This window comes from Contarinia nasturtii, unplaced genomic scaffold (assembly GCF_009176525.2).
Source record: "Contarinia nasturtii isolate CC-2019 unplaced genomic scaffold, AAFC_CNas_1.1 Cnas_scaffold_6732, whole genome shotgun sequence".
NCBI classification, from domain to species: domain Eukaryota; kingdom Metazoa; phylum Arthropoda; class Insecta; order Diptera; family Cecidomyiidae; genus Contarinia; species Contarinia nasturtii.
This window is the reverse complement of record NW_022203985.1, coordinates 9,741-21,485: the sequence shown is the minus strand read 5'-3', so window position 1 is coordinate 21,485 and position 11,745 is coordinate 9,741. Positions and strand designations below refer to the sequence as shown.

General features: G+C 32.9%; 1 protein-coding gene across 3 annotated transcripts; it reads right to left on the bottom strand.

Annotated features, from left to right (window-relative positions):
- Positions 1 to 1,834: 1,834 nt before the first annotated feature.
- On the bottom strand, positions 1,835 to 10,102 carry LOC116351974. 3 transcript variants are annotated; one of them, XM_031784130.1, is made up of 6 exons: positions 9,922 to 10,102; positions 4,321 to 4,421; positions 2,343 to 2,466; positions 2,246 to 2,282; positions 2,027 to 2,180; positions 1,835 to 1,965 (listed from the first exon to the last, which is right to left on the bottom strand). In XM_031784130.1, exons 2-6 carry the CDS (start codon positions 4,418 to 4,420, stop codon positions 1,850 to 1,852), a joined length of 531 nt encoding a protein of 176 aa, XP_031639990.1. In that variant the 5' UTR covers position 4,421; positions 9,922 to 10,102; the 3' UTR covers positions 1,835 to 1,849. The 3 variants fall into 3 exon arrangements, with proteins under 3 accessions (XP_031639990.1, XP_031639992.1, XP_031639991.1); XM_031784132.1 differs by lacking the exon at positions 9,922 to 10,102 and adding an exon at positions 7,803 to 7,911; XM_031784131.1 differs by lacking the exon at positions 9,922 to 10,102 and adding an exon at positions 4,507 to 4,620.
- Between the last annotated feature and the right edge of the window lie 1,643 nt (positions 10,103 to 11,745).

Genomic DNA, 11,745 nt, shown 5'->3' with positions numbered 1-11,745 from the left:
ATTTCGGTTTTAGATGCAATTAATCATTTTCATCACGGCCAAAAAATCGGAAAAAATGTTGTGCCATTTTTTTGTGCATAATTTGTGCATAATAAATCCACATCGCACCGAATTTGTGCATGCAGGGGTAGTTCAGTAGTCGACTTGAGCAATATTCTCCAAAATCACTCAATGCTCATGAGCGAAATTCAAAACGGATTAAATTTCTTGAAATTTCACAGTGGTAATATTTTGTGCATAATTTGTCGATTATGCATAATTACGACATAATAACGATATCATACAGGCATGGATATCATACAGGCATGGCTTCCATATAAAAATCCAATTTTTTTGAAATTTTTGTATGACAATTGTGTCGAAACTTTTGTATTGCAAAACTAATATCATATTCGGTTTTCTCGTACCAAAAAACCCCTCAATACATATTTTTGAGTGTTTAAGAATACATTAAATATCACTTTTGGAATTTTTCCCATTGATGGCCATGGGCATCACACCAAACATGACACTTTACTCTATGAACCAAAGTCACTCAAAATCTAATGGTTTCTATTCCTCGACACTCCCAATCATCCTGTGAAGTCAGATTTTGAATTAATTTTCTGGTTTGAAAGTTATCGTGCTAACAAATTTTTGCGTACAGCGTACAGGGTACCACGCACATACATTCGGACATCGAAAAAACGCTAGATTCGTGTTTCCTGGCTCCTAAAACACCCAGAAAACATGAGGTTGTTAATTTTTCGACCGATTCCAATACACACCTAGTGTGCGGAAAAGTAAAATTGAATTTTTCCCATGGGTGCCCATGGGCATCACACCAGACATGACACTTCACTGTATCAACCAAAGTCGCTCAAAATCTAATGGTTTCTATTTCTCGGTACCCCCAATCATCCTGTGAAGTCAGATTTTGAATTACTTTCCTGGTTTGAAAGTTATCGTTATTTTGCGTACAGGGTACAGGATACAGGGTACAGGGTACCACGCACATACATTCGGACATCAAAAAAACGCTAGATTCGTGTTCCCTGGCCCCAAAAACAGCCAGAAAACACATTTTTGATGGGTATTAATTTTTCGACAGATTCCAATATTTCGTACCTCCCGAACAATATTTTGGATTTTCCGCTCAAAAACGAAATTTTGTATGGAAAGTACCCTTAATATGCATTATGGGTACCCAATAAATATTACCTAAGATTTGATGTCAATCAGAGTTTGCGAAATGTCTGAATCTATATTTTCAATAGAATTTTATAAATAAATTTATTAAATATATTTGTATGTATAGGTGAGCCGAATGCGAACGAAGTGTGTGGACAGCGGCGACGAATTATATGTGAAAGAGGCGCACACAGTGAAGTGATCGTTATTTCTCATATTCGCTGCATGAAATCCGACAGAAGCATAGCCGCTTGTTTTTGTGAGAGTAGAAAGAACGAATATGAGAATGAATGAGTTGCGATAGCGTATTGTGTGCCATCTGTATTGCCGTTTCTTCACTCTCATATTCCCTATTTCTGCTCACGCATATGTAAACCGCTATGATTCAGCCGAATTCTACTGCGTATAAAAGAAATAGCGAGTACGTCACTGTGCGTTCTCGGTTCTCATACAATTCGTAGCCGCTGTCCACACATTTCGTTCGCATACGGCTCACCCATACATATAAACACATATTTTGAGAATAAATAATGAATTCACAAATTTCGCAAACACTGATGTCAATCGTACGTATCGTATTGTATGTATGTCGTCATTATATGTTGCCATGCAATGAGAAATTACATGTAAGGGTGAGCGAGATAGCATTGGATAACGTTATGAGTGACAGAAATAGCACCTATATACAGATATTTAACAAAATTATACCTTGTGCAGCTTCGCGATTGTCTGGTTGGGCTTGACCATAACCTCCTGTATAACTCCAATCACCAGTATTACGTTGAGATGTTGGTCCTATTCAATTTAAAACAAATATGTTTGCATGCAAAATCAAATTTAACAGTTTTGATCTTACCGATTTTTGCGCCCGACCCAGACCAAAACCATCCATTTTCATTTGGAGGTTGTAAGTCAGATCGATCACATCCACCGAAATTACATTTGCGTCCACTCGTCCATATATAACGAACATTGCCGCGTGCTAGTCTTTGTTTGATGAATTCATTTTCCTGTGATAATAAACAAATAAGCAAATAATAACACAAATATCTTCAAAATCATCAAGAAAACTCACTTGTGGTGTTTCTAATGAAACCGCATCCATACAATGACTAAAATAAATTTGAATTACTTTTATACACGAAAAAGAAAGAATTTTACAAAAAGCTTACCGACGGCAAATATTCCTAGCGTCAAGCCAATCAACTTCCAAATTACGCGTTGGTCCATGTTCCCAACTGAAAAAGTACGAATGAGCTACACCGCGAGCATCTCGATATGTGGAATGACGAACACCTAATAAAAAAAAATGTAACGTTTTTTATCCATTTTTACGTTGAACCTATTTTAATGTAAAATAGAAAGTAGATCATCACGGGGGACGGCAGTTTCCCAAGTGACGCAATACGAATTATGAAATATGTATATTTTGCGTCACTCTATATATACGTTAAAGAAATGAAATCGATGACGCTGACTTTTGGAAAGGGGTTTTTGCATATTTTAGTAGTGCTTTATTAATTAAGAATCCGCAAAAAAAAATTAAAAAATTTCAAAATTTGGCCGCCAGGTGGCATTTTAAAAAAATCGCTGAAAATTCATTTTTCTCGATTTTTGACCACCGAAATGATTTTTTCGAAAAATTTTTTGGTTTTATTCGGAATCTAGGGACCGCGTAGATAATGTTAAAAAAATATCATCACGATCGTTTGAAAAGTGGCCGAGATATGGAAAGGTAAAAGACTCACCGATCCGAAGTCAGAATGGAAAAATGTTCAAAAATGTCCGCCAGGTGGCAACGCAATAATAACATTTTGTACATATTTGAGTGAACGCGTCACTGAAAATTTATATCAGAACATTTTCAGAGTTATAGTATTGCGTCACACTGGGAATTTCGAAAGAAGTGTTTTTTACTTATTGGCATATATTTCCAATAAAGAATGAAAATTTCATTTTTTGTAGTAAAAGTTTTAATTTTGTGTTCTAATTCTATTGATTTCTCACAGAAAAATGTGTGTGCAATATTTTTTTTCTGATTTGATTTTATTTTGTGCAACATTTAATTTTCATTTGTCTGATATTTCGTCATCAATTCTTACGTGTTTGATTTGTTTTTCTCAATCCAAAATGCAGTTTTATGATGACCAAAATGGCATTGTTAGCGTTATTATTAGTTTTATACAAAATTAGGGCAACTAATTTAGTCTGCTAAAATTTTGATGAAGTTTTGCTTGAGAAACCCGATTTCCGCGATATGGTCGAACAGTACTGTGGTCCATCCAGATTGAACCGGTGGGTGCACGCGATACACCGATGGAAAGTTATTTAAGCGTAGAATAAGATGTGTCCGTAAGAATAAATATGGCAATACAAAAACGGAATCTGAAGAACGTTACATAATTTTTTTTTTACATAGTACAGATCCATACAAAAAAAATAAAAAGGAACTTACATCCGTAAGTCTTACTTTTCCGCACTGTTTCCAAATTTTTCCCTTTACCGAACTGGTAGTGCAGTACTAATTCAATAACTACCGAATTTTATTGTTTAGACAATTTTGATTTTTGGCCAATATGACCACCTGAACTTGAAAGATTTAAGTCGCAATTGGAGCCATTCGATAGCTTACTTTAAGACCTTTCCAACGAATATGCATATGCCTGGGTATGCGATTGTTTGAAAAAATAGCTATTTTTGGCCATTTTTGCACTATCGAAGGCCATATCTTGAAAACAAGAATTGGCGGCCATATCGAGAAGTGCCTGATGACTATAATCACATCAACTTTTAAATCATACTTATTGATTTTTTCTTCTTCCATTAATGACGTCGAATATGACTGAAACTACAAACAAATCCTGTCCCAAAATAGAAAGAAATTATACTTATATAATTTTGACAATTAAAATATTTGTTACAGCATTAAAATCTCAAACCAATTTCAAGCGGTTACCAACCAAAACAATAATACAAAATATGCTTCAGACATATCATTTTCATTATGAAATTGAACATTTTTTACACACGAACCGATATTGTAGAGCGAATTGTGAACAATGTAATGAACATTTCTTAGTTTCATTTTATCATAGATCGAATGTTATTTTCAGAAGCGTGAATTCACATGGAAATAACATTATAACTTACGATTTGCACAACTTCTTGGATCGGGTAATGCTAATCTTCGTTGTGCCAATGCAATCGTGGCGCCGATTGTAAGAAGTGTCAACGTGCGAAGCACCGACATTCTACAAAGAGAAAACAGCAAGAAACAAAATTAATAAAACTTAAATTTTCATTCCAAGAGAGAAAATCTGCTAGATGCGAAATTACGTCAGGTATTTGCTTTGAGTTTCACTTAAAAAAACGACGATTTCACTTGATCGAGTTTACGCTTACTGAATGATTACTTTTTCTACTGATCTACTCGAAACTCCAATTGAACGCATTGCTCTATATTAATTTCATATACAGTCGCTGATTCAACCACACATACACACACGCGGAGAGACACATAGTTCAATTATATCCACACCTATTTCCGTATTCATTGTATGATAAACAAATTTACATTCAATTGATGAATCAGTCAAGTGCATAAACGTATCATCGTACTGAATTGTTGGCAACAGCCGTAATTACATGTTTCTTTTCTTCTATTACCGTAGCGTTCGGTTAACTTTCTTTTCAATTTGATCTTTATGAGCATTCGTTGATTATTTTTAAAATCATGTGAATCTAATCGATCGCTTATTGTATTTTTTTTTTGTTGTGAAACACAATGAATTTTACTTTTTATGTGAGTAAATTAGTATTTTTCAAAAATAAAATTTTTCTCACAGAATATGTTGTAAAATACATGATCTAATTCAATTAGTCAGCCATTCACCATTCTGCATACAAAATGAATAGTTTTTTCATTCAATTTAACCGCACAATCGTGAACCACCATTAGTTCGATCATTGTTATATTAAGTCTGCGTGGTCTGCATAAAATAATATGCAATTTGGCAAATTTTCGGTAGCATTGATTTTCGTCTTTTTCTTCTTGAAACAAATGAAACTTGTTTGTTGTTTGTTGAAATTTAAATATATAATAAATTCATTGTACATTTTTGTTCAATAATTTCACAAATGATCACATTTTTTATAGTGAAGTCCGAGTTTCATTTCAATTGACATTAAACATTAGCAATTAAGATGACGCAAATGAAAGTACAAAAATAATCTTCACATCGATCAGAAGTAAAATAAAAAAAAATACGTGTATTCAGGTTCGAAATCAATGTCAATGCAGATCAAAAGGGAGGACAAGAGAATTATTGCCGTGGTATAGCTTGTATAAGCATCTATACAAGTATAAATCCAACGCACGCAATAACTGCACCGAACCGCGTTCCTTCGCCTTGGTGGTTTATTCAAAATAATTTAAATAAATACAATATAATTAAATTCTAACATCACGCAATTTTGAAAGAGATAAATAATAATTTTCATTTCATTTCATTTATGTTTACAATTCATCTATTTTCTTTCAAATATTTCTGAATTCTCAGCTTTACCGTCGATAAATCTACTTCTAAATCAATTAAATTAGTATCACAATTTGGTATTTTCTTTGTATAATAATCATTGAATGTAATAAGCATATAATTAATTCGTTCATATTTTGTGTAATCGCTACCCCTAACTGGAATATTAAAAAGCGGTATTGCACGGGTATTATGGGCTGAATTATAATAATTTAAACTATTTGATATATGTGTTGACTTCATATCTCCATGAATAGTTTTGAAGATGAAAGACACTTGCGCCATCTTCCGTCTTTCCTCCAGCGTAATCATTTGTAGAAACAGCAGTCTATGCTCATATTTTGGAAGTCTATAGCCATCCCAGTTCATTCTCCTTAGGGCATAAATAAAAATTGTTTTTGTATTGACTCTATTCTTTTGCACATATTGTCGTAGTGTGGATTCCATATTTCCGATCCATATTCAATAATATAATATAATACAAATGTAAAATAAAGGTGTTTAATTGTCCATGGATCGACGAAAGCCGTGCCGTAGAACTTTAACCAAGCCAGTCTTAATTTGGCTTTAGCCGTGACATGCTTAATGTGTGATTTGAAATTCATTTGCACATCAAGCAACACTCCCAAGTCCCTTATTATAAAGACTCTTTCAATTTGCACGCCGCCTATGTTGTATTTGTATTCATATTGCAGTGATCCCCGATGATATGATATGATCTTTGTTTTGTTTACATTTAATTTTAATAAATTGCGTCTATAATAATCCGCTATACGATCCAAGTCATTTTGAAGATTAATGCAGTCATCTGTTGAGGTGATACATTTAGAATACTTGAGCACTTTTCGACAAAGATGGAGTGATGAATCAAAATCAAGACATGCTACCATGCGTAGAGAATTAAAAAACAGTACACTTGACTCAATGGATTGTTAGTTATTAGCAGTGAAGTTGATCGAATTATCTTGAATATATATTTAAAAAAGCTTGTATATTTGGCTAATTACACACTCTTGCGTTATCTATGTATAAATTGTAAGAAAATTGTGCCAGCATAATCTACTTGTTTTATCAACCAACTTGTTGTTTGGATTTACGGAGAGTATGATTCATGGGGCGAATCACGCTAGTAAATACTAGAAAAACTAGTAAATCTAGTGCGAATAATGACGTCACAAACGAAGCCAACTTCACACCAAAGGCCATATAATTTATATGAAAAACTACTGAGAGCCAACTTCACGCACTAGAATTTTCTAGTTTTCTAGTGAAGTCTTATTAAAAACTAGATACACTAGAATTTCGTGATTGACCCCATGGTATGATTGCTAATCATTGATTGGTGTCGAAAATCGGAAGTCAGAAATAAAATAGCACGAAAGCAAAAATAAAAAAAAACTTTCTTTTTTTTTGAACTTTAATCACTTGAATTTGCTTTTCCAATGCTTGAACCGAAAACAACGCGGTCAAAGTGTGAGTCTGCATCAATATGGTTTTTTTTGAATGAAAACAAAACAAATGGCAAAACGGCTTGCTTCATTTGAAAATCAACTATTTTCATTTAAAGCAATACCCGACACTTCATTGAGCACTTTTAAATTTATAATCACAATAAACATCAACGTACCCATCGTGTGCGTATATTCAATTGTGAAAGTTTTTCAAGTGGATTCACAGTAAACAATTGTCATTCAATTGTTACAATGCAAATCAAACGTACGTGGTCCAAACTGTGTAAATATATTCAAATGTTTTTCGTTTCTCCATGTTTTTTTATGACGGTACTACTGCAAATGAATCCAAACATCAGTTAAAATGCTGAATGTAAAAAAATTGATAAATTATTGTTAAATTCCGTACCACGTCTTATCTCGATGTAAATGACACGAAACATTTCTCATTGATTGCACGTTCAATTTACTCATTTTCAACATACCATCGTTAATTTTGAATTCGAAAGGAAAAAAATCACGAAAATTATCCCAAAATGCCAGTGTTTTTGCTAAATAACGTTATATGCGATCTTCGTGAAAGTATCGCACCTTCCATGCAATATTTGACGATATATATTGTATAAAAACTGGTAAGTTTATTTACTTCTCTCAATTTAACTTTTCAGGCGATCGGAGGGAGACACCAAGAATAAATTCCGCATCCACTATATAAATTACTAATCCAAAAACACAAATTTGAAATCGAAACTATTTTTCCTATGCACTGTTTCCGTCAAAAATCCTAATTCTGCTATTCCGCACTATTCCACTAATCCATCAATAAACGTCAAAAGAAATGTCAAATGGATTTGAAGTGAAACAATTTTTGCTATTCCATGCATTGTTTCGCTATTCCACGCGAATCCATTCACAGACGTTACTATTTCATTGCAATTTCTCGAATCTTTATACTAAAAGTCTAATCCTATTCCACGTGTCTGCCCCCTAGCAGGCGATGAATTTAAAATAGGTAGAATATATATGGAAATGTTCTTCATTTCCTATCTTAAATACGTCTTTGCGGAATAAGTGAAACTCTTTATTAATTTATTTAGATTTATTAGTTTTTGCTGCATTAATATTATTTGTTTACAATTTCTTGTTTCTTTATTTCTTACGTTTGGCCAATTGTTTGTCAACATTTATTGTTACGTTTCATAATAAGAAAATATATGTTTTGGTAAAGTTTTTTTCATTATCTTTAGTAAAATACTATTTTTATGCGTAGTTTACAAACGAAAAGGAAATAAAATTAAATTCAATATCCATTGAATGACGTTGGTGATATTAAATTTCAAATTTTCGGTTTGTGTATTAAAAGTTTGAAAAACTTTCTTCGCCACCATTAGATTTCTTGTATTCATGGACTATTGTCTTTTTTACTTTGTCATTAATCACGTCTCTTGAAGGTAAATAAGCCAATCGTATTATGCAGAAACGTACGTACATACAACGCAAATAAAAGCTAGTTGAACACCATTGAATTCCAAAACAATGTGGTGATTGTAAACACTTGTATGAAAGATAGTTTCACGCATTAAGGTGAATTGGTGTCACGCAACTGGCACGCAGACGAAAGCATGAGACGTGCACATCATTATATGTGCTAAATATAGCGGGAACATGATTCCGATTCGTTTTTGTATCTATATCGCATGAATCGTTTTTAATCGATTTATTCAGTTCAGTTTTAGCACATTTTTTTCCTTATTTATTACAGGTAGCACGGCTGAAAGTAGTAGCTACTATTTTATTCTTAATATTATTATTGACTTTAAGCAGAAAGAACATATATAAAGTTGAAAAAAACATAAGAATGCAACAAAAAATCAATCAGAAAAAATGTTCAGATGAAAAACCAAACGAATGAGGAAAAATACGCGAGCCAAGCACAAACAAGTTTATTGAATTTAATTTGTTTACTGGCTATGCGAACGAATGAGCTGTGTTTGTTAACGTTGTTGAAATGTTTTTTTTTCTTTCCTTCAATTTCAGTTTATTGAACTTTACTGAATACAGCATGAAAAATTTTCATTATATGCAAATTAAAAATGATGCATTATGAAAATGTGTTTATAAATGCATAAAAAAGACCATAAGTAATGACATGTAATCGTCATTTGTCTGTTTTTCATTCAACTCTAAATATCATGTGGACTGTTATTATTTACCTAAAACGAACAATGCTCGATAGAAAAAAAACATTATGTCACCAGACTTAAAAAAACATCTCTCTTATTTATCTCTGTAAAACGAGAATTTGAATTATAAAAAATTGACATTAGATTACAATTGCCATCAAACTTAGTATGCATTGTGATCATTTCCATCGTACTAGAGATGTACCGCAATGGACATTTAAATCATGTCAATAAATCCATTTAAATTGGCATTTTCAAATCGCACTAATTCATCAACAGCTTGTGATGCAGCAAATGAAGATTGCTCAGTGTATGTAACAAGATACATTTTAATTATTAGAAATTAATATTATATTTTGTTTACAAAAATACATGGTTTGACACGAAATTCTAAGTCAATTCACTTGCATAATCAAACAAGTATAATTTCGGTATTGCTACTTTCGAAACTTCACGAAATACGGATCGAATAAATTTCTATGATAATTGAACTAATTAATTCATTTGCACTGAACTACACACAAATGAGAACTTTCTTTACTATAAGTATTTACGTATCACGTATCACGTACTCAAACTTACCTTTTCGTTTTCAAAATAATTTAATCAATTTGATTTTCACCGCCAAATCACACTTCCAACTTAATTTGAAATCACTCAAACAATCTAGCAACTTAAAAATGATGAGGAGGTGCTTTGCAACAAAGCGTACAAACGAATTGATGTTGACTGGTTGGCAAAAAATGCTGCACCCAAGTTTATAGCCTGTCCCAAATGCCCCAGCCGCACCATCATCATCATTGTCAACTCTCTTTCTACTTTCCGTTGCGCTAAGGTAATGTTGGTGCTTAAATAACCTACTTCTGTGCGTATTCGATCCGATGCTGTAAATTTCCCCACCACGACCAACTCATGAACGTTCATTGTCATATAATGTAATATAAGTTATTACATATTACCTCTTCAATCACTCGTTAATGGGAACATTCTATGCAAAACGACGGTATAAACCGTATCATTAAATATCTTTATCTAGCCGATTTTATTTCTGCTATTTTGAAATAATAAAAAAAGATCGAATCTTTTTAATAATAATAACTGCACCGAACAGCGTTCCTTCGCCTTGGTGGTTTATACAAAAATACTTAACCCTCTAGTGCATAGCCCTACCTTTAGGCAGGGTGTATAAATTATTGTCTAAAATATATAATTAAAAACAAATGATTCTAAAAAAGTTCTCATGTCGAAAAAACATTAATGCATTAGAGGGTTAAATATAATTTATAAAAATTTCACAAAGTATCTTCGAGAGAGTTGTACATTGTACATAACCAAATAACCTTTCCGCTTTATGTGAATTCCCCTTCACTGGCTTGCCTTTGAAATTCGCTTATACATTTAAGAAAAGAAGATAATGATAATCAAAATAAAAATTATAAAGAGATGATAGTTTTGAGACGTCAGATTTAATATGTACTAACTACAAAAAAATAACATATGAATCATAAACATTGGCACAAATTGAGACATTTATTAGAACGCAATAACAAACACAAAAATGTCAACCAACGCACGTAGTGCATTTATCGATACCTCGAGACTACTGTCAAACTCAATCCGACGTAATACATTTATTCGCGATGGCGTACAAATTGGATTTGCGCAAGTCTGTCTCAAACTGCTTTGGACAGCTAAGTACAAACGAAATTTTCCGTGTGTTTAAAAATAAACCAATCTCACGCCGAACCATCTATCGTGTTTCATGGACTTAATATGAATATAAAGATTCTAAAGAATGCGAAAAGTACGGTCGTATTCCCAATTTAGATGCTCAAACCCTTCAAAATTGTCACCAAGTGCTAAAAATCGGGTTGGTCAAGCAAACATTCAGTTTTGGTGATTTTTATGGTTACAGCACATCCAAATTCGAACCAAAACAATAGATTTAGACACGATCATTAGTAATCAGCAAAATAGGTTACGAAAAAATTTCAAAGGGTGTCAAAAATTGGGTGTTTACATCACCTCATAGCATGTTGCACTGAAAAATTCATCATTTTGGACGGTGAAACATTCATCGCTATATCGAACCACGAATCAAGTGCGAGTGGTTTCTTTTGCATTGATTATGTTGGGGCACTACTATATAAGGCTAGAGACGTGGACAAACCGAACTTTGATAAACGGGTGTATGTATGGTGGGATCTTCTTTGGAAGGTGTTTTAGATCCATTATTCGAGAATTTGATGATGAAACGTAAGGTAAAACCTCCATTACATGCTCCATTATCAACCAATTATTGTTGAAATCGATGGAATTCATTGAGAACTATCTGATTTAAGGCAAAATTTTGCTTTGCAAGTAGAAAAAACCACAATAATGGCTCACTTCTTAAAATATGACATT

What these genes read in the sequence shown, in the direction of transcription:
- LOC116351974 (XM_031784130.1), bottom strand. Translation starts at nt 4,420, where the DNA reads ATGTCGGTGCTTCGCACGTTGACACTTCTTACAATCGGCGCCACGATT. An exon ending in GCTAGGAATATTTGCCGTCG is followed by an intron (nt 2,283 to 2,342) that starts GTAAGCTTTTTG and finishes AATTTATTTTAG; the next exon opens with TCATTGTATGGATGCGGTTT. An exon ending in TGGGTCGGGCGCAAAAATCG is followed by an intron (nt 1,966 to 2,026) that starts GTAAGATCAAAA and finishes TAAATTGAATAG; the next exon opens with GACCAACATCTCAACGTAAT.